Here is a 23,345-nt window from a genome sequence, read left to right on the forward strand (position 1 = left end):
TATTGCTGTGAAATGCATGCCTTGTGCAAAGTCTGGGAGTTGATAATGTAAATGGTTTGTAGTGGGGTTTAATATACAAGAACAATGTGTAGATATGTAATAAAAGCTAGTATGTATTAACTGTCACAATATGTATAAATTGCTTTTAAAAGAATTAAACTCTGTTTGCAAAGTATAATTTGTTTTTTCTTCTTCACAGCTTGGTGCAGGTTGGATTGGAAAATGTAAGTAGTGTCATAACCTGTATTTTATTTTTGTTTCTGCACCTATATGGCTCAGGAGGGGGTGGTCGAAAGCTGAGAGGATTACTGACGGCAGTAATGATGCCTTGCGAGTAAAAATGGTCCTGAGAATTCTGCATCCCCATATCTGAGCCCACTGACTTTGTATTGGGTCACACGCATTTGATAAGGGAGATGCTGGCGATGCTGTAATAAGAGGATGTCTTGGTTGTTTCACGACCTACCAGGGACAGTTCCACAATACAATGGGTTAGGTGACTAAAATGGAAAATGAATAAAGCGCTTGCATTCCTATTGGTAAACAAACCACGATTTGTGAGTGATGCTCTTTAATATAGACAGCCTCGTTCCTCTTGAATTAGCTGTGCGATCTTGTGTGTTCCAATACAACAACTGACGGACAAATCCTGGGCGATGCCATTGCAGGTCTGTATACTGTTTTGAGAAATGTAGAATTATTGTAGGCATTAATTGAAATCCATTGTACCGGCCTTTTCATGCATGATTCTGTGCTGGTTTATGTCTTGTGCATGGTGTAGATAATCACTTGCACATTAATTGTTAAAATGGTGGTCATCATTGAGAAAGTGAAAGCTGCCATTGGTTTTAAAGATTGCAGCTGTTCAATGAAGGCCCAGGAATAGTGGGCACAATCGATCTAATATCCGGTTCGACTGGAATACTACTAGGTCAGAGCATGGAGTTGCACGAATTTGGTTTGTGCTGTCATGTGGATGCAGTACATGTCATACATTGGAATGTGAGTGTGTAGTGGACACCTCTAGTCACATGGATTACATTGAGGCCTAGCAAGAATAAACAGTGGAAACATGCAGGTTGATCTTTTGAAAAAGCAAAACACATGGGTGATATTATTAGGGTGACAGTCTTTTTGGTTGCTAGTTTACATGACTAGGCTTGCTTTGCAGGTAGTTTGTCATGCAAGTGGAACAGACATGCTTAAGTGGATGCTCACTAGACACCTACGGGTTATCACTTTGGAGCTCCCTCAAATTGTACTTTAACCTATATCGTGTAATTCGTGAATCTCTGGAGCACTTTTAAAAGTCAATATTTTGCCTGCAGCCTGCAGCCACTGGAGAAGCTATACACTGATCATTGTTCCTTTTGGTCCGAAGTGACTCAAACACTGACCCAGGAAGCAACTTGTTTGTGCCTTCCACCTTCCCAAACAGAGATCAGAGATAAAAATGTGTAGCTCTTCCTTTCCTACACGGTTAAAAAAAATAACCTCTTGGTTATATACCGACTGTCTATCCTCCTGCTGCATTATCTGCATGGTCAATGTGGCTACGGGTGTTAGGTTATTTTATCAAGGCTTTCTCTTCCCATCTAGCCCAACTCCCTCTTCCTACCAATCACCTAACCCCCAAACCTCCCAGGCCCTTTATTGGTTGGATGCTGAAGGCCGACCCTACTGCTGCATTGTTGTCTGATATCCAGCATGGCTACTGGCCTGAGGTTATCCATATCAACACTTTATTTTCCCAGCTCTCTCTCCCTTAACCGCCAAACCACCAGGCTCCCTATTTTTCCCCTCTATCAACCCACTTTTACCACAGTGAAACTTCCCATGGAAAATGTGGCGAAACGGCTTTGGGCAAAAGGGATACAAAAAAAGGCAGAAATTAAAATCCAGATTTCTAATGGACTCCTTCCTACCGCTGATTCCTCATCTGATATCTATCTCCTAGTGCCAGCTGCTCTTTGGACGCTTTTCCGCCACGAGGGTTTGCAGCTTAACTCTGCATTGGCTCCACCCGACGCCTCTACGCGCCCTGCGCTAGTCATGACCTCGTGACCAATATATGTAGAGGCACTGCGCCTCATGACCTCGGTTCCTTTTTTCCGCTCACTCGGCTCGCTACTAGGAACACTGCTCTTACTACGAGACGAGATCTTCGGGGTTCAAACCCTGCATTGGTTACAGGAGTCAGATGTTCGCATTGAACCTGCACTGCATATACCTTTACTGCCTTAGTGAAGGCCACAATGTGCAGGACTGCACATTGTGCCAACCGATGCACCCGCTTCGGCCAAGATCCCAGTGCACTTGGAAGAGCCAGCAGAGGGTGTCGGTGAAGGGACACAACGTTCTACCTTTGGACGTCAGCCCCCTCACCTATGGTCCCGTATCAGCGGCACTGACTAAGCCAGAGTTGCGAAAGAGTTCATTCTGCTCCCGAGAAGGGCATAAAAGCATATACATCCCAGTAAGCGGATATTTGTGATGAGGAAGGGTATTCTGTTCCTTTTGGACCGGAATCCTTCCACCCTATTGACATGAGAGACTTCCCATAGGAGTTTTATGGGGAAAGGGGTGACTTGGTGGACCTAGCAGCTGACTTGCAGGAGGCAAGCGGCCTGGACACCTCGCCAGAGGTCGACATGCTGCCTGCTGACACCCCTGACAAGCCACAGGCAGCTTTCCAGCTCCTGATGGCGAAGGTGGTCAACTCCTTAAGTCTGTCAGCCCCTTAGCAGCCTAAGGTGCAGTATGACCTGACCGACATCTTTGATGAGGGTCCTAAGGAGACTTTGCTGCCTTTCAATCATGTAGTAGAGGGGCATGTAATGGAACTGTGGGCTAAAGTGGCTTCATTCCTCACTTGGACAGCAGCCCGGTCAAGAAGCACAGGACGGCCCCTTTGGACCCCTTATTTCTCTCTGCCCACACTTCCCTGGATAGCTTGGTAGTACAGGCCTCTACGGCAAACCTCAAGACCACCTAATTTCCATCAATGCCCCCAGCATAGGGAGAGCAAAGGTTTGATGCATGGGGCAGGAGGATTGTTGGCTCATCTAGCCTGGGTCTCTGGTGCGTCAACTCCTCTTTTGCCTTGGCCTGATTTTCCTTTTACCTAATTTTCCTTTGGCTTGTGGTTAGTGATGGCAGAGATGGCCGAGCACATCCCCGAAGGGGAGATGTGGGAGGTCTTTGAGGCCCTTATTAAAGACTGCATAGAAGCCTCCCCACAGATTTTGCAGTCTGGTCTGGACACTGATGGCCACCAGCATTTTGTCTTGGATGACTACCTCTTGGTTTGCAGCTCACTTTCCCGAAGTAGCTCTTGGACATGCCCTTCGATGGCATGGTCTTGGATGGCACCAAGGCAGACGAGTTTCTCCAGAAGGTTCAAGCCTCTAAGGTGACCGCCAAGTCGCTAGGGCTAGTGGTGCAGCAACAGCAGCCTGCGAGCCTGGCAGGCAGGATCAGGGGATTTCGCCCTTTGCCACTTATACCCAGAGAGTAGCGGTCAGGCCCCCGTGGGCAGGCAAGCACAACTTCGGCCCTACAGGGGTAGGGGCCACAGTGCACTTAGAGGAGGTGCTTCCACCTCCACAGTGCTGTCCGCAACCAGTCAATTGGACTTCTTCCATTTATCCCCTGTGGGGGCAGGATAACCCTGTTTGGCGAGGAATGGAGAAATTGCACCTCGGATGCCTGGGCATTACAGGTTGTCCAGCAGTGACGCTGCCTTTATTTAGCCTCTCGCCCTCCAGACCATCTTGCTTGTCACCAACCATTGCCACCAGAACCTCTTCATACACCATACACACTTTTGGCTTTTCGAAGTCGGAAGCGGCCTCATTCTGTAGTTGTTTCTGGCTGCGAGAGCTGCAGCTTGACTATGGGGATCCTTGTGTGCTGAGGTCCTTTCCTCAAACGCCTCAGTGCGGCTTTCGGCTTCAGAGAGAGAGCCTGCACGAGCCCTGGTGTAGCTCTGGGACACTGAGACGGTGTGGGCAGGTGGGCCACTGTGGCACGGTGTGGGATGTGACGGACGCCCGGGCGAGCCCAGGAGGAGATGTCTGAGGAGGCCAGTGGAGGTCTGAGGAGGTTTGGGGGGGGTAAGGATCTATTTACACTATCCTTGCACGGATTATGCAGTCGATCGCCTCCCGAGCCTCCTGGGGGAGTAGAAGTGCTCGAAGCTAGAGTAAAGAGCAGCGGAGAGCAGGTGCGAGCAGCTGCGTGCTGAGAGCAGTTTAGTCGCTCGAGGAATTTGCTTTGAGAGAAAAAAACGTGCGTAAAACGTGTGGCGGTAAAAATAAAGCTGTTCCAAAGTAAAGCCGCGGACTGTCTAAGGCGCGGTAACTGCGGCATCCCTCCCCCTCCCTGTGTACTCACCTCCTCCACCCTTATAAACCCATTTCCTCCGCGAGGCAACAAGAGTAGCCCGGAATTAGCTGGAGTGCGGCTGGGGTAAGGTGTGCCGAGTGAGGAAATGTCTACTGACTTGTGTTCCCCCCTTCCCCCCTCCCTGAGTCCTAGAACCTGGCAACAGGTACGAAGAGGGGGTCTTTTGATGTCAATGGAAACGGGTGGCAGGGTTTTTCCAAATGGGCGGGGATCAGGAGCGAATATCGGAAGCCTCAGTTTTGGACTCAACAAACACTGTCCATGAACGAGAGAGACAGGAAAAAAGGAGGAGAGGAGTGGTGGAAGACGTGGAAGTGGATCAGGGGGAGAGGAGACTGAAGATCATGTGAATGAACAATCTAATCCTAAAATATCTAAATATGATCACACCCATATGCACCCCCCCGAGAAAGTGTGTATCATGACTTTATCTCCACCGTATGGTAACGGGACCCGAAATAACCTATTTGGCCCCCCTTGGCTCCCTTGGAGTCAGTCCTGGCGCTGTTGGCATCGGACTCACATGCCCGGATGGAGTTTCAATGGGCAATGGACAAACATGGCTGCCCCCATGAGGACCAATGGGGAACTGCAAGAAGCAGTCTAGCACCCAGGGCGGGGCCGGCCCCGAAGGCACCTGGGATACCTGCTGGGTATTTAAACCACACCCAGCTCGAGGCACGCGCTTCGTGTTATTCTGCTCTAAAAGGTGACGTTCACCGGGTCCTGCTCAGCATCCTGGCCTGCACGGGTGAGAGAAGACAAGAACCATCGTCATCCCTACCGTCCCAGTCGCAGCCTCTATCCAACCGAAGTCTCCAGTCTTCTTCTTCTTCCTCCAGCTACATTCCAGGAAAGAGGGAGATTGAGTAAGCTACCTACCTAGGCCATCTGTAAGGCCTTCGCCACCTTCACATCGACCATTGGCTTTGGGTTCCGGTTGGTCCATTCTTCCTGGATTCTTTCGAGACCTGCAAGAAACAATAGCACAGGTTAGCCAATTGCAAGGATGCTCTCAGCGCCGCTTTACGCATCCATCCTCACCTTTTCGAATTCTGCCTCTAGCATCCGCTCTCTGCCTGCAGCATCTGCAAGACAAGAGGAGAAAGTTATTTGGTGCATCAGCCAATAGAGAAATTATTCTCAATCTTAAGACTTACCTGAAAAATGGAGTCGCAGCCAGTCTGGACTACGGGCCCACACCAGTGAAGCAACTCGGCGGAACAGTGCCACTGACGACGCGCCCCTGCCCAGCGCAGCAGGTTGGAGAGCTCGTCCTTCTAGAAACCAAGGTGAGAGAAGCCCCAAGGGAAACCACAAAGGGAACACCGGGAGGTGGGTCGCAAGGGAAGATATAGCAACTAAACTTCAATCCCTGTCTCCTAGAATTGATCCTCGGCAGGGCGAAACCCAGCGAAGGTGCAGAGTCCCAGGAAGCATTCCAGGCCAGTCGAAGGGCACCCCTGTGGATACAAGCTGAGCGTTACAGCGTGTGAATATACCTTTGGAGAACTGTCGGAAAACAGCCTCAAACATCTGCATTTCGGTAGGGGTAATTTGCTGTGCCGGGGGCTTACCTCTTCCTGAGACGCCCTTTCTCCCAGATAAGTTGGTAATTGAAGCTGATACATCTATTTTGACTATTGCTTCCCCGCTTAAGTTTTTCGCCGCTGTCAATGAGGAGAGCGGCAGTGCGAATGCGGGTCTAGTGGCCCATCAAGTCAAAGAGCTGGCGGATCTAGCTATAAAAATAGCTAAACAAAAACACCAAAGTATTTCACATGTAGCGGATTGCTTGCGGATTCTGGACCTGTCATTATTGCAGGCTGATGTAACTGTGGTGAAGCTGGAGAAAGAAGGCCGTGAGGCGAGAGTGACCTCTGTGTTTAAGCCCACACAGGGTGAATTTAGCCAGCTTTTTTCGCCGGCGGTGCCATGGGTTGAAGTAGGGAAAGGTGATGGTAAGGACCCAAGGAACATTCGGTATGTAATAGTTCTATAACCACCCTTAAGGAAAATCAAACCTATAAATGGCATGCGGGGAAACGCTAAGTAGGGGAATTTTTGGACTTGTTACGTCAGGGATTGGAACATCATGTAGTAGAATACGAACACGGTACACATGCAGAAACAATGGCAAGAGGCCATGCTGCTTCTTATATCAACTACTTTTTTGTATCCATTGGCCTAGTGGGATTGATTGATTGATAAGGTTGTTATAATTAACTCACCAATTAGCTATCAGGCATCTATCAGTATAAACATACGTCAGAGAATGAAACCTCTAAGTGATGATTCTATTTTAGGACTCATAAATCTGGATCGTATTCAGACCTCAATCGGATGGCATCCTAAAATATGTAGGGAACTGACCTACCTGGTGCATAGAGATGTCTGCAGAGTCCAAGAGACATGAGTTATAATTCCACCTTGAGTGAACAATGGAACACCTTGGTAATAAAAAATCACATCTATACTCTGATGCATCGCCCTAAGCTAGGTCCCCATCTTGGGCATAGAAGATGAGCCGACCCTCCCACTTTCTAAACACATAAAAGGAGACTGTGCAGGACAAGTAGGGACATTCACTTCCCACTTCAAGCTGATTTCTTGCGGAGCGTTTTGCCAGAAGACACCAGATCCAGCACTTAGACCTCAAATCCAGACAGAGACCAGAACTTTGAATTCAGACTTCAGAATTTGTCAGCAGGCCTCAAAATCTTTTGCAAACTGATTTACCCCAGACTTCCAAGGGGCACATCAGAGTAAAACAGCCGGGCTGAGCTGTTTGATTCTGGCCTAGAACCCTGTGCCAGAAACACCCAGAAAGCAGAGCTGTACCCGGAACCAGAGACCAGACCTTTGTGAAGCGCCGAGTGCCAGACCAGCAGAGCAGAGCTGACCCAGACCGCTGTAACCAGAGAACCGGTACTAAAGACCGTCCGTGGCGAGAGAACCGCAGTCAACCTGACCAGATCTGTGACAAGGCCCATTCCTTCCAAAATATACTGTGAGTACCCAGCCAGAACTGTAAAAAAACAATCTCTTAGTTTAAAATAATCTAATTCAAACTATTTTAACCTATTGAGAACTGCATCATAGAAATCGTGTCCCGTCTTTTGATTCAAAGCTGCAAAACTGTCATCTATCATTCTGAAACTTTAAAATTTAATTTCTGAAAATCTACCTCCACAAAATCGTCCGCATCTCTTGAACCGTTTGTGATAAAAGCGCGATTTAACTTTTATTTTGAAGTTGAGATTCTAAGCTTGCTACTCATTATACTTCCTCCGTAATTGGGCTCGACGCACGCGACTAAATTGCCGGGATTTGACATTTTGCTTCATTTCAGCCACGTGTAAAAATATTTGTCCTTGCTTTCCTTTGCTGAAATTCGTTTGCAACCTGACAATCATTCATAGAGCATTGCTAAAGTGATCCTGAACTAATTTAAAGTAGCTATCACTCATCCTGAACCTCTAGAGGGAATTAAAATAATTTTTAGCATATTTTTCCCTTCTTTGCATACATGATATGATATGGCATTTGTAACGCGCCTATAAAAAAGTGTTTCAAGGCGCAACGAGGCAGGGAGGGGGGGACAAAGGGAGACAAACAATGATCCTACTAGGCCAGGTGTCATTCAGATCGCGCAAGTGCAAGGTTAAGGGGACGGGAAAAGTGCAAGGGGGAAAGGGAGAGGGGAAAGTGCAGTACATGGTTAGTAACGAACAAGATAAATAATAAGGGCCAGCTGGTGGCAAGTGCAAGATAAGTGCAGACAAGTGCTGGGAAGAGGGGCTGTAGGGATACAGAGACAGTCCCGCAGTGCAGAGGTTGCCGGGAAGGCAGTGCAGGGGAGAGTGGCTGGGCCAAGGACCGAGATTGGTGAATGGCCCAGTTGCTGATTTAGTACAATTTCAGTAATTTAGCAGGGGAGAGAGGGAGAGAAAGCAGAAGCAAAGAGGAGGGTTTTGAGGCGCTTACGGAACCGGAGATGGTTCTCCTCAAGTTTTAGGGAGGCAGGAAGGCTGTTCCAGAGGGAGGCCCCTGCAGCAGAGAGAGATCTCCCACCAACTCGTTGCTTAGAGAAGCGGCTGACCCTGCGGGAGTTGGAGGGGGATGAGCGAAGTGCACGAGAAGGAAGATATTTAGGAAGGGAGAGTTGAAGGTATTTTGGCCCCAGGCCCCAGAAGGCCTTGTGGACAATGCAGAGGGTTTTGAACTTAATCCTCGCAGCCACAGGGAGCCAGTGTAGCGATTTCAGTCCTGGAGACATACGGTCCCGGGGCTTGAGGCCAAGTAAGTCTTGCAGTCCTGTTCTGGATGAGTTGCAGAGGGCGGAGAGTAGAGGCAGGCAGATTTAGGTAGAGGCTGTTACAGTAGTCCAGCTTCGAGAGAACCAGGGCTCTGGAGACAGTGAGCTTCTGGGGGAAGGAGCGGAAAGGAAGGATACCTCTGAGGAGGTGCAGCAGGTAGTGTGACTTCTTAGAAACGTCAGAAATGTGATGCGAGAAGGAGAGAGTGGAGTCGAAGGTGACCCCGAGGTTTTTAGCCTTGCAGGTAGGAGCAGGAAGAGGGCTGAGAGAGGCCGGCCAGAGAGCTGCAGGGAAGGAGGGAGTGGGTGTGCCGATGAGTAGAATCTCAGTCTTACTGGCATTAAGGCAGAGGTCGTTGGCGGCACACCATTCCTGGATAGCAGAAAGACGGTCAGAGATGAGGGAAGGAGAAGAGGAGGCCGAGGGTAGCCTGAAAATGAGCTGGGTATCATCAGCATAGCACTGAAAGTAGGGGCAGAGAGCAGCAATGCGGTGGGCGAGAAGTGCCAGGTACTGGTTGAACAGCCAGGGAGAGAGGTTAGAACCCTGGGGGACACCACAGGTAGAGAAAAAGATGTCAGACAGGAAACACCCCAGTTGGACCTGGGAGAGTCGATTTGAGAGGAAAGAGGTCAGCCAAACCAGAGCCTGGCCAGTGATACCCAGGTTATCACGGAGACGGTTGAGCAGGATGGTATGGTTGACAGTATCAAAGGCAGAAGAGAGATCAAGCAAAATGAGAACACAAGGAATGTTAGAGTCAAGGTTCGAGAGCAGGTCCTCACGTATGTTCAGGAGAGCCGTTTCCGTGCTTCTGGCAGCTCTGAAGCCAGACTGGTGGTCATGAAGGCTACCAACTGATTCAGCATGGAGATTAAGCTTTACCACCTTTAAAGTACTTTGCCTGTGTATAAAGTCATCCCTGTTGATCTAAGCTTGCTAGGTGGGAACTGAATTGGGATTGTACTGTGATTGTATTCCTGAAGACTGTGTGTGTCACTTCCACATCCTTACATTGCATAGAGGGGGGGGGGTGAATTGCCAAAAAGGGAAAAGTGATTATATTATGTTTTGCTGAAATCATATCAAGTTTATTCCTGTGTTGCTTCTTTTCCACCTTGCATTTCCTTGTACCATATAAAGCATTCTCAGCTACCTTATCCTCTATACCACTCCTAAGTAATTACCCAGTGTGGTAGTATCACATCATCCATTGTTGATCACTCACTGTCATATGTCTAAGTGTGATATCAATTATTAATTTATTATAAAAGTGCGATATATATATATATATATATATATATATTTGTTTAATTCTCAAATAAACCTTTTAAATTTGCAAAACAAACTTACTTCTTGGCTCAGTGGGGTCAGGGGGATTCTAAGAGAGGGGTGTTATATAAGGGTTGTCATCCAGACTACACGAACTGGACATAAAAATATATAAATAAGGGCTTCCCTTGAGCAATCCCATACAAGGCACTGACTTAGTGGGACTGCTTGATTGGAGTCATTTAACATAATTGCGCTTTTGCACACAAATACAACCTTTCAAGTGAGTCACAAAAGCTGGGAACATCACTGCACCAATACCTACGATGACCGGCGTCAAACAAGGTTGCAACCTGGCAGCTACCATGTTTAATTTATATCTTTGTGATATGGATAAACTATGGAATGGGCCTGGTATGTATCCGGTTAAACTTGGGGGGCGAACAATACACTGGCTCTGTTTTGCCGATGATATTGTTTTGTTTGATGTTTGCACAGCCTCCAAAATAAGTTTGATTATGCCACTGAACACAATCTTGTGGCCAGCTCATCGATATCTCAAATTATTATTTTTCCTAATAACAAACGTATAAAATCTTATTTTTGGCACATGGCAGGTGTAAGAATAGAGCGGGCTAATGCAATTCGATATCTTGGCTACCCCCTAGCCGATGTCAACACAAATCTTGGGAGTCGTACCTAAAAATCAAAGTTCGACCCTTGGCATCCATGATGAAAGTGATATTTAGGAAATATTGTACATTTTCAATGCTTCTGCTCATTGATTTCTACTTATTAAAGGTAGAACCGATCATACTATTTGGTTTGGACATTTCTATTAGAGGTGGACAGCCTATTAAATAGGATTCAGGGGACTGGCCACCAGGGGGCACACGGATGAAGACCTTCCCTGTGTGAGCTCCGTCTCACGGTCCCCCAAAAGTGCCCTGAGCCCCCACTTTTGGCCCCCCAACCTGCTAAACATCGACGGCCCAAGCTCGCTGACCCTGGCCCCCACCCAGTTGATGAAACTCTGGTGAAAATCGGAGCGTTTTTGGTGGAGAAAGGAGCTCCGGCCCGAACTTCCCTTCAGGGCCTCCTACGCGGCACCCCTGCGTCGGAGACCAGCGACGCCGTTGAGCCCTGTTCCGGCTCCCCGCCCTGGCTCCCTCAACGACGTCCCGCCTGGAGGATTTCGAAGAACGGGAGAGCCCTCGACGAGTGGCGACCGCTCCCCTCGTGGAATCGGATGCGGCCCACCTTGAACGCAGACCCACGCTGGTGAGTCCCACACGCCTTTAATACGCGGACCTAAGCGCGGCTCCCCGTTGCACGTTCCTTGGAGCGTGTTGCGGCCCGCTTCTATTACGACCCGCCCAGGGCCCCCATTTCTTCCTCACCGCCCCAGCAAACAGTGCAGCGCGGACGTCACGGACCAGGCTTATAGTTGCCCCCAGCTTACGTTTTGGCCCGCCACGAGGCACTACTGAACCGTGCGGCCCACTTCAAGCGGGAGGGTAGGGCCCCCGACCCCAGGGCGTGTGCCTCCTCCCACCCCAATATCTTGGACCCCCGAGACACCAGTGACATTACCTCGCGGGAGACCAGGAGACCACAACGCGCCGACCCCCACGCTGCTGACTCCACCATATGCGGCGGAGACCCCCCCTAACTAACCGGAGTCTCGGCTCCCCTGTATCGGGACCCTAAAGGGACGGAAATTATTGAATGCCTTTCTTGCATACACAGTCACGGGGAAACGACTGAAATTCACCGAAGAGCTATAAATAACAACAGCTCCTCAGAGGGTATGGCCCCCTGACACACCCGGCTTCAGCCGAGAGGTGAGGAAAAGAAGAACAGGGAACAGGGGCGAGTGCCTCCTCAGAGTACTCCGGCAACTCCATGAATCGACGTGTAGGGAGTGGGTCCACAGGCGCATGAACGCTCAACGGAAACTTGCTGCCTTCGCTTACATTGGGCCCAAAATGGCTGCATCTCCCACTATTGATAAAGAAACTGCCGCTACGAAGGGGGATATAGCGGACCTATTAGCAGAAATAAGAAACATGGGGGCCAACATTGGAGGGAAAATCGATAAGCTCACACAGCGCCTGGACAGTATAGAAGGCAGGGTCGAAGGAGTCGAAAATAAACAGGCCTCAATTGATATCCACGAAACACAGTTAGACAACAGAATCACTGAATTGGAACGAAGGGAACAGGAAATTAAACTCAAGATGGATGACTTGGAAAACCGCGAAAGAAGAAACAACCTGCGCTTCTTTGGGATTCCAGAGAAAGAAGGGGAAACGGAGGAGGACCTGAAATCGACTCTCCACGACATCATCAAGCTTCTCGTCGCAGACGATAATATAGACAAGCCTAAAACGGAGCGCATCCACAGAGCTGGAGGCCCACCTGGAGGCCCACGATCGGTGTTGGCCAGGTTTCACCGTTACCAGGACAAGACGAGAGTGTTGGAGAAGGCGAGGAGTGGAGGTGCTATTACCCTTTGCGGGGCCCAAATATCCATTTTCCAGGACCTCTCGTCTTTGACTCTAGCTCTACGGAAAATGTGCAAACCACTTACTACCTGGCTTAAGAGTCGGGACGCACGCTACAGGTGGGGATACCCCTTCTCCCTCTCCTTCGAGCACGAGGGCACACGAATCAGACTAAACTCGGAACAAGAAATCAAAGCTTGCATCTCCGAACTACTGGCCCCGCGGGGACACGAGGATAATCGCGGCCAACCACCTAGAAGTCAAGAGGAATGGCAAGGTGAAGGGCTCGAGGAAGTACCGCAGTGAAAATGGCTCTTCAGAAGGAGGCAGCTGACTCCGAACAAGTGTAACGCACCTATATTGACTTAATCTTTGATATGAAGACTTCGAAATTATGTGCTTTAAAATTGGTTCTGAATCTTCTGCCTATATAACACTGCACTGATTACTGTTGGGGGTGGGATATAGGGGGCTCATTGGATATTACTAATGTTTATGCGATACGGGGACCGTGCAGTAACGGTCTCCTCTAGTGGTTCGATCTCGGACCAGTGGTTACAACTGGGTTCGATCGAACGCCACCGAACTTGGGGGGGGGGGGGGGGGGAAGGGGGGTGGTGGGTGGGAAACCGGGAAGAGACTCAGGGCAGAACCAAGGGAACACTTGAAAGTCTTGGAAGCGGAAATGCTGGCACGGTCGTCAAAACTCCAGGGTTTGAAGTTACAGCGATCATCAGGTCCACACGAGCATTCAAAATGTTGCTATACTGACCGCTGAACCATGCAATAGGGGTACCATAAGGGTGGGAACGCTTAACGTTAAAGGTCTTAATTCCCCCACTAAAAGATCACTCCTTGCTAGAGAATTTCGGAGGTCAAACATGGATATACTCTTTGTGCAGGAGACCAAGTACATGAGGGGGGAGGAGAGGACGATCCTGGGAAAAAGAACTGGGTTGGAATTTTGGGGCTCAGGACCCCTGAAGAAAGGAGGAGTGGGAATACTCATTAGAAGGGGGCTAGATTTCAAGGTCTCGAAAATCTGGTCCGATGTAGAGGGTCGGGCTCTTCTAGTGTCAGGGACAGTTGGTGGGCTGTCCATTTCGATCGCCACGATTTACTCCCCTAATGTGGGACAGCTCCGATTCCTATCCAAGACAATCCCCAAGATAATGCTAGAAGCAACAGGTCACGTCATCATTGGCGGTGACTTTAACATATGGGCTGACCCAGATCTCGATTGGCACCCTGGTAACCCAGAAAGACGCGAGACAGGCAGAGGGGATCACACTCAATTCAAAACAATGATGGACTTGTATGGCTTGCTTGATGTGTGGCGCTGCATGCACCCGATGGAGAAAAAATACACCTTCTTTTCGGCCCCACACAACACGTTCACTAGGATAGACTACCTGTACTCCTCCAGTGACTTATTTGACACGGCCATACACTCACAAATCGCGACCATCTCATGGTCCGACCACGACATGGTATCCGTTGATTTAGTATGGGATTCCTTGCCCGTTAGATGCGGACAATGGAGATGTAACGAGACTCTATGGAAAGATCCTGTCTTTAAAATAGAGATGGAAACGGAAATTGAGGAATATTTCCGAACGAATGATACAGGGGAAATCTCGAAACAAGGGGTTTGGGAGGCTGGGAAGGCAACGTGGAGGGGAATCCTCATGCGGGAGGGTGCAAAGAAAAAAAGAGAGAGGACCCTAATTGAAAACAGAATCCGTGCAGAAATTATCCAACTGGAAAGTGATGCGAAGAAGGGGGACTCTGTTGACCCTGAAAAAGTTCTAGAGGCGAGGGAAAAAAGGGAAGAGCTACGCCTCCTGGAACATGAGCAAATAGCCCGTAAACTTCTCCTCTTGAAACAAAAGTTTTATGAGAAAGGGGACAAGGCTGACGCGCTATTAGCGGCTAGACTCCGCGCTCAAAGGGCGGAACGCAGGGTTCAGGCGATACTAGAGGTGGAATCGGGTGTGGGAACTCCTCGACCTACCATTCCGGAATCCTTTGCGGATTTCTGAGACCCTGTACACCCCTGAAGATGACCCACAAACCTCCAACATTCGATCCTACTTGGACGACGTTGCCATGCCCAAATTGACAAGAACCGAATCAGATACGCTTGATGCCCCCATAACGGGAGAGGAGATTCAAGAGGCTATTAAGCGACTTACATTAGGCAAATCCCCGGGGGAGGACGGGTATACAGCAGGTTTTTATAAAACATTTGCCCGCAACTTACACCCTTCCTAGTTGACTTATTCAATCGAATTTTAGAAACAGGAAATCCTCCGGACTCATTTGTCAAAGCACTCATAGCAGTTATCCCGAAGGAGGGAAAAGATCCCACGAAACGTGGATCATATCGCCCCATCTCCCTATTAAATATAGATGCCAAAATATATTCCAGGGTTCTCGCAGCTAGGATTGAATCCCTTATGCCCCGCCTTATCCACCCCGACCAGGTGGGCTTTATAATCGGCCGTCAAGGCGCAGATACCATGCGCAAGACACTACACTTGGTGCACGCCTCGCACAACCTAAATACTGACCCAGCATTGCTTTCCATTGATGCTGAAAAAGCGTTTGACAGGGTGAACTGGGATTTCTTAATGGAAGTCCTTCAAAATATCGGGCTAGGTCCCAACCTTAGGAGGGGAATTAAAGCGATATATTCGTCTCCCGTCGCCTCGGTATTCGTTAACGGGGAGTACTCTAGGTGGTTCCGACTAAAACGAGGCACTAGACAGGGATGCCCCCTCTCAGCTATCTTATTCGCTTTGTCACTTGAACCGCTTGCACACAAGATCAGAGAGGATGAAACCATAGAGGGGATCCATCTAGGAGACACTGATTATAAACTTGCCTTGTATGCGGATGATATCCTTTTACATGTGGTTAATTCTGAGAAATCAGTCCCCCAAGCCATCCTCCTTTTGGAGGAATACGGTCGCCTATCGGGCTTCAAGATCAATCGCGCTAAAACCACGCTCTTCCCCCTTCAGGGTGACGCTGAGGCGAATACTGTGAAATACTCCTCCTTGGGTTTGACGATTGAACACGACAAGATGCTATACCTCGGGGTACACATAACGAAACAGTTAGATTCCCTGTATGAGGCAAATTTCCCACAACTTCTTACTAAGCTCCGCTCAGATCTCGCCAGGTGGGATAAACTGACGATTTCATGGCTTGGCCGCCTCAACGCCGTCAAAATGACCTCCCTCCCAAGGTTTCTTTATCCCTTCCAAATGCTACCAATTAAAATACCGGATCAATACTTTAATGAGGTGAAGAGGGAAATTCTAAAATTCCTCTGGAGGGGCAAAAGGGCCGGGATAGCCTACTCTATATTAACGCTCCCCAAAGACAAAGGCGGGGTGGGACTCCCTGATCTCCGGAAATACTATGCTGCTGCTCAACTACGTCTGTTTGTCCCCCACTTACGCAACCACAAAGAACCACAATGGGTAGCGATGGATAATCATTACTTGACCCCAGCAACACTTGGGGAATGGTTATGGGCCCCGCGAAATCGGGTATTGGGGAGAACGAGAAACCACCCGCTTTTTGTTGCTATATGGGATATATGGCGAGATGGTTCGGAGATGACGGGAATCACGACGTGGCCGTCCCCATTAAGCCATCTATGGTCCCCGGGCATTAATAACTATATCCCCAATGTCGAGCGGTTTCAGACATGGTTTGAAGCGGGTCTAGAAAGAGTGGGGCAGCTCCTCCGCAGTGACTCATTTATCACCCTCCCAGAGTTAACAGAAGCTCTAAATATTGGAGTCCTCTCCACCTTCCAATATTTACAAATTAAAGGGGTATTGACCAAATCCGAGTGGAAAGAAAAACTGAGTAGAGATCTCACCCCTTTCGAAAAAATCTTAGACTCCAAGACGACCAGGAAGAATCTGATTTCCCTCATGTACACCTTACTTTTGACCGCAGGTGGTAAATCCTCACACACACTCAAACGGCGATGGGAGATCGATATGAAGATCGATATGGATGATGACGAATGGGACAAAATGTGTGCCATGGCGTCACGTACCTCCATATCATGTCAATATAAACTCCACTCCATAAAACTCTTACATCGCTGGCAATATGATCCGTATAGATTATCCAAGATGTACCAATCCTCCTCCCCCACCTGTTGGCGCGAATGTGGGCAGGTTGCAGACTACTGGCACATGTGGTGGGAGTGCCCCAAGATCAAGATCTTTTGGGATGAGGTCCTGGGATGGATCAGGCACATTGATGGGATTTACAGGATAGCAGATCCGCACTTAGTCTTGTTTAGCCTCGAGAAAACTGAAGATGAATGGACAAAGGTCCGAGGCCTAACCCCCTATTTATTGCTCGCGGCCCGAGCTTTACTTGCCACTAAATGGAAATCCCCCACGACCCCGTCCAAACAAGAGTGGATCAATGTGGTGCTGAACATATGCACCATGGAAAAAATCACTGCTTCCATCCACGGTAGAGCGACACAATCCGAGCTCATATGGTCGGACTTTCTGAGAGCACACACGTCTATCGAAGACTCAACTTCAGACGCGGATGACCCCCCGTCATGAATGAAATAAAACACGTTTCTTGGAAAGTACACATTGACTCTCACCCCCCTGGAATACACCTTCCCCTCTCCATTACATAAGCACTGCCCGAAGGTCTCAGGCGCTCGTCCCACGTGTCGAACCCCTAAAACATACCACACACAACAGAAACTTCACCCTTACTGACGACCACAGCAACATAACACCTTATTCCCTAAAAGACTTATCTCTCTTTCTCGGGGCAGGGGAGGGGGGACGGGAAAATTGTTAATGTTTGAAAAGAATGTTCTATAATCGGATTTCATTTATGCCTTTTCCTTTCTATTATCATTTCCTGTATGTGCACGCTCTCAGTTGTACTGATCGCTGACTGATGATACTACAGGATGTGGAACAGAATGATGATGAAAAAGCCTCTCTATATTTTTTGATGTATCTGTTCCTCTGTGTTGCCTTAATGAGGATAAATGTTAATTTTGAAAACTTAATAAAATTGAATTTAAAAAAAAAAATAGGATTCAGGGAAATCTATGGAAATGCACTTTGGGCTTGGCTACCTCAGTGCCGAACTCTATAGTCTTGCATGAAATGGGGCTCCCCTCAATGGCAGCTAGGTGGTCATGGCGAAAACTGTCAAGATATGCCAAAATATTGGCTCCTCCTCGGAACTCACTATTTCAAGATCTCAATGTGCTCTTGATGGCTGGTTCTTTGCAATCTATGGAAAAATGTAAAGATCAAATGAACAAAATCTTAGATAGATGGCATTGACTCAACAATTGAAGATCTAAAGTTAGGTTTACCGAAAATTAAGCGAAATGTATGATCGGGATTGGTCTGCAATGTTGGACTTAAACAAAACATATAAAACCTATGCTGAGTATGCATTGAGATCAAGGAAGAGCGAGCTGGGATCTAACTACCTAATCAAATGCCCATGTAATAAAGTCAGAAAGATATGCATGAGATTCAAGCTTAATCCGTTCCATACATTAGAATGTATTCAAAGGTGGCACCAGGGTGTATGGGCAAGAGGTAATTTGAGTTGCTGTTTCTGTTTGTGGAACTCAGGGTGAAACCTTAAAACACTTGGTGGTTTATTGTCTGTACTCTGAAGAGGATAGACGTAAACTATTGAGAATGTATTACCCACAGGAAACGGGTATAGCAAGAATTACATTTTGGGAAAGATGTATATATGGCAACAGTATGCGTTTGATTTTGGCATTGGTACATATCTTTTAAAATTGAGGAAGCAATAATCAGCAAAATGCAATAAGTGGGCACTAATTATCGCAATTAGTGAGGATAAAGATCCTATAATATATTATGAGTGTTCGGAGTAATGATAGTATGCGGTTCACGAAATGTAATGGATTTCTATGAAATGAAAATAGATATGAAGACATGGAAGTAGGAGCTCTGATGAATTGAATTGATTGTGTATTGGATGTTGTGTTTGAATAGGGAATTAAGTAAATGAGATTTTTTGACTCATAATATTTTTAAGAATATGTTGAGGCTCCCTGTAATTGCTAATTTAGATGATGTGTAAGATGTTGAGTGATGAAATAATTTTATAAATGAATTAAATAGTTATAAATGACTTGTTTGTTGTTGGAAGTATTATGTTGTAAAAGTGTTATCCTTTTTGTATAAACTATAAACAACTTTTTAATTAAAAAAAAAAAAGATCTCTGAGGAACATTAGTGGGGCCAGTCCTGACCCAGAATGGAGTTCCGAGGGGGGAGCGTTTTTTAATAACTCCAGTTCCTGCTCCTCTTCTTCGAGATCATCCTCTCATATCAGTAGAGGGTGTAGGGGAAGATTGCAAGAAAGGAGTGAGGCTCTAGGAGTGGAGATGAGTGCCCACTTTCAACAACTGGTAATGGCATCATTGTCAACCTCGCTTCTACTGTTCACAAAGCTGTATGAAGCAATAAACACAGTGTCCAAGATCACAGTGCCCTCGTGGTTGACCTGAGTAGAAAGATGCTTGGTCTAGAAACATTTGCTATGAGGATAGAGAATAGAATAGAAGTATCAGCCGCTTGGCAGAATCAGTTATGTGACTTTGTGAGAAATGAGATGATGGATAAAAATTCAATGATGCAAGCATTGCTCCTTGATTGCAAATGGATGAGAGAGCACTTAAAAGATTCTCAAAGCCCAAGGAATACTACTCATAAAGTACCTGGATGACCAAAAGATGACTCTGACTTGGGGGATGATAAAGTAAGGGAGGCAGAGGTGGTGGTAATACAAGACACCCCTACCCCCGAGCAAATCTCCCGGAGAAAATTGTATTCGAGGGGATTGGGTCCTCCGACGTATTCCATATATATGACAGTAATCACCACAGCTGTGCTGCTTCGGAAAATCTTTGGCTCCTGCGTATATGACGTCGATATGCCGCCCTCGAGGACCTCCTCCGATGGCCGACGTCACTGTATGTTATAAGTAGGACACATGACGCCCGTAGCCTCAGTTCTGTTTTTTCCGCGAACGTGTTCTCTTCGTGAATCTTGGTACGCCTTGACTCTTTGGAGTTTCTGTTGTTTTGTGAAGTTATTCTTCGTGAAGATGTCTACCTCGTCTTCCACACCGCGTCCGGGGTTTAAGAAGTGTGGGGACTGTGGGTCCAAGATGTAGGTCACAGACTCGCACAACGCCTGCCTCTGGTGCCTCGGGAGGCCCATGACACGGATGACTGTGTCGACTGCCAATCGCTCACATCCAAAGCCTTGCAGGAGCGCAAGAAGTTATCGGTAGGTAAGGTGTCCAAGCCCTGGAAGTCGAGGTCTGGGGGGCTTTTGACAGACGACTCGAGGGGCGACTCTCCGCGTTGTCGTCGGAAGTCCAGTGGGTCTCGGTCCCGGAGTCGGTCTCGCCACTCCTCTGCCTCTTCGAGGCACTCCCGGAAGCGTCGTCATCGGTCGCCTTCCCCGTCCTCATCCAAGGACTCCGCCCATCGGCGGGTCGCTTACCTCACCAAGCATGCGACACCGGAGGAATGGGCTTCCTTCGGGAATAAAATGTTGGCCATTCTCGAATCGCAGGGCACTGGTCCGTCCACGCATCCGAGTGGGGTCGGTCATGATCAGCCGAGAGATGCCGCTCGCATGCCTTCGGGCTCGGGTGGTCGTCACGATTCGCGGGAAAGGTCCCGCTCGGACAAGGGGAATCGTTCTCGGCATGCCCGGTCTAGGGCCCGGTCCTCGACGCGCTCGAGACCGCGCAAACCTGTGAAGTCTTTGAGGAAGACATCAACGCCTGTGGCGCCGAGGTCGTCGACGGACTCTCTCGAGGCTTCGCCTCCGAGGAAGTCGTCGATGCCTTCGGCGCCCAGGATGTCGAGGGACACGCTCGGAGCTCCGCCTTCGAGGCCTGTGTCGACGCCATCAATGCTGTCGGCGCCGTGTCTGCCGTCGACGCCAATTCTCTCAACGCCTTTCGGGGCTGTGTCAACGGGGGTACCCCGTGGCTCGGGGGAACCACCTAGAAAGGCTCTGGCCAAGGTCAAGCATGGCTTTGGTTCCAGTTCTGTGCCTTCTTACCGCCATCTGGAGTTAATTTCAGAGGTGGATGAGGGCTCTCATGATGGCATGGTGCCTGACACAGTGCCTGACGAGATTCTCTCGGGCCATAGCCAGTTTGAGGACCTGAGGCAGTCCCTGCATGATGCTAGTGGGCTGGACACCTCTCCGGAGGTGGAGGTTTGTAGGCTTGAGCCTGGCACTCATGCTGATTCTTCGTACCGCGCCTTATGTCACAGGTCACAGAGTACTTGGGATGGTCTGCTCCCCCAGGGGAGCTTGTTCAGGATGACCTTGCGGATATCCTCGACATTGGTCCACCAACTGACCCGGTACTGCCATTCCATATGGCTCTGCAAAGAAGGGTGGCAGCGGCTTGGACTGCTCCGGAGAGTCTCCCGGCAGTGAGCAAGTCTTTGCCGCGAAAATACCGCCCAGCCAGTAGTGACCCCTGCTACTTGTCCAAGCACCCTACTCCGGAGAGTTTGGTGGTGCAGGTGGCTACGGCCCCGGCAAAGCAGGCGTCATACCCTACGATCCCTCCTGATAGGGACGACAAGCGTTTTCACGGCTGGGCGAAGAAAGTGTTTTCTGCAGGGGGTATGGCGCTTCAGGCGGCCAACTCCATTTGTGCTTTGTTCAGGATGGCAAGGATGCTGTGTGAGGCCCTTCAGTTGGGTTTGGACATGGCAGATTGCGTCAGCCGGTCCATGGCGGCGAGCACCGTGATACACAGGTTTGCGTGGTTGCGGAAGTCGGGGTCTGCTCCTGATGTGCAGGCCAGGCTCCTCAACATGCCTTTTGACGGGGAACATCTTTTTGGCAGCAAGGCTGATGGGAGCCTTGAGAGGTTGCAGACCTCAAAAGCTGCAGCAAAGTCGTTGGGCGCTGCAGTTCGACAGCCTCCACCTTTTTGTCGTAGGGGACAGCAATGGAGGGGAGGTTCCTCTCGTTATTACTCATCCTTCGGTAAAGCGAGAGGAGCTGCCAGTTAAAGGAGCCACCGTAGGAGTGCCAGAGGTGGAAAACAAGGTACTCGAGGTACCAAGGCCGCTCGGGCTGTTGCCTCTTTGCCCTCAGGCAACGCCGCAGCCGCTTCAGCTCAGTCATGAGGCCATGTCCCATGGTTCGCCGGTTGGGGGGGAAGCCTGTCGCAGCATCTTGCAGAGTGGCGTGCCATTACTTCAGATGTGTGGGTTCTGGAGATCATAACCCACCGCTACTGTCTTCCTTTCCGGCAGAGGCCTCAAGACAATCCACCGGGGAATCTCTCTTTGAAGAGTCCGGATCCGCTCCTTGCTCAGGAAATTCAATCCCTGCTGGAGAAAGGTGCCATAGAACTGGTGCCTGTAGCGGAGAGGAACAAGGGATGGTATTCCCCTTATTTTTTGATTTCCAAGAAAGACGGGGGATTGAGACCCATCATGGACTTGCGCGGTTTGAACAAACTCCTCAGGAAGGACAAGTTCAAGATGGTTACTCTTTCTCAAGTTCTCCAGGACCTTCAACTTCAGGACTGGTTGGTGTCTCTCGACCTCAAGGATGCTTATTTTCATGTGCCGATCCATCCGAAGCACAAGAAGTACCTGAGGTTTGCTGTTGGCGACTCGCACTTTCAGTTTCGGGTCCTGCCGTTCGGATTGACCTCCGCCCCGAGGGTCTTCACCAAGCTCATGGTAGTGGTGTCAGTGCACCTCAGGAAAGGGAGGATTCACGTCTACCCCTACCTGGACGATTGGTTGATCAGGGCGCGCTCTTCCGAGCAAGTCCTGGATCATCTGTCAGTTACCTGCCACTCCCTCCACAAGCTGGGCTTCTCCCTCAACTTAAAGAAGTCCCATTTGACACCAACTCAGAGGCTCCAGTACATCGGAGCAGTGCTCGACACGTCCCCGGGGCAGTGTTTTCCTCCCCAGGTGAGGGCTCATCACATTCAGCAGATGGTGCCCAAGTTTCAACTTGCCCAGACTCTCCCAGCGTTCGAGTTCTTGAGACTGCTCGGCCTCATGGCATCCTGCATTCTTCTGGTGCCAGAGGCCAGGTTGCGGATGAGATCTTTGCAGTGGGCACTCAAGCTCCAGTGGTCTCAGTCCTCCGGCAGGATGTCGGACCCTGTTCAGGTGCCGTCTTCGGTCGCCCGGGACCTTCTGTGGTGGGCCGACGAAGGCAATCTGATGAGGGGGGGCTCCATTTTGGCTGCCCTGGCCGGAGGTGACGATCATGTCGGACACATCCCTCACGGGATGGGGAGCTCATGCCAACAAGTTGACAGTCAGCGGTCTTTGGTCTCTGTCGGAGTCCAGACTCCATATCAATTTGTTGGAGCTGAGGGCCGTCAGGCTAGCCCTGAAGGCTTTTCTGCCGACTGTGCGAGGAAAGAATTTCCTGATCCTGACGGACAACACGGTGGCCATGCACTACCTCAACAAAAAGGGGGGGGCAAGGTCACTTCCTCTGTGCAGGGAGGCGATGCAGCTCTGGTTCTGGGCAATCCAGCAGGAATTTTCGATCTCGGCAGTTCATCTGGCAGGAGACGAAAACGAGACGGCGGACGCTCTGAGCAGGCAGAGCGTAATCGCTCACGAGTGGGAGTTGGTTCAGGAGATTCTCCTGGAGATCTTTGCCCTTTGGGGGACCCCTCAAGTGGATCTCTTCGCCTCCAGTGTCAACCGGTAGTGCGAGAGGTTCTGCTCGCGTGATTTTCCTCCAAATGG

The 23,345-nt window shown here is 49.3% G+C and overlaps 1 protein-coding gene across 1 annotated transcript in view; it reads left to right on the top strand.

The window, feature by feature from the left end:
- The window catches only part of HSD17B4 (hydroxysteroid 17-beta dehydrogenase 4), a 1,724,715-nt gene that overhangs the window by 609,091 nt on the left and 1,092,279 nt on the right, over window positions 1-23,345 (top strand). Inside the window, exon 10 of the mRNA XM_069625564.1 lies at window positions 200-224. Within this exon, the coding sequence (XP_069481665.1) occupies window positions 200-224 (25 nt within the window). The remainder of the gene's footprint in view (window positions 1-199; window positions 225-23,345) is intronic.

This window comes from Ambystoma mexicanum, chromosome 6p, assembly GCF_040938575.1.
Source record: "Ambystoma mexicanum isolate Mex_15411 chromosome 6p, UKY_AmexF1_1, whole genome shotgun sequence".
In the NCBI taxonomy this organism is placed as follows: Eukaryota; Metazoa; Chordata; class Amphibia; order Caudata; family Ambystomatidae; genus Ambystoma; species Ambystoma mexicanum.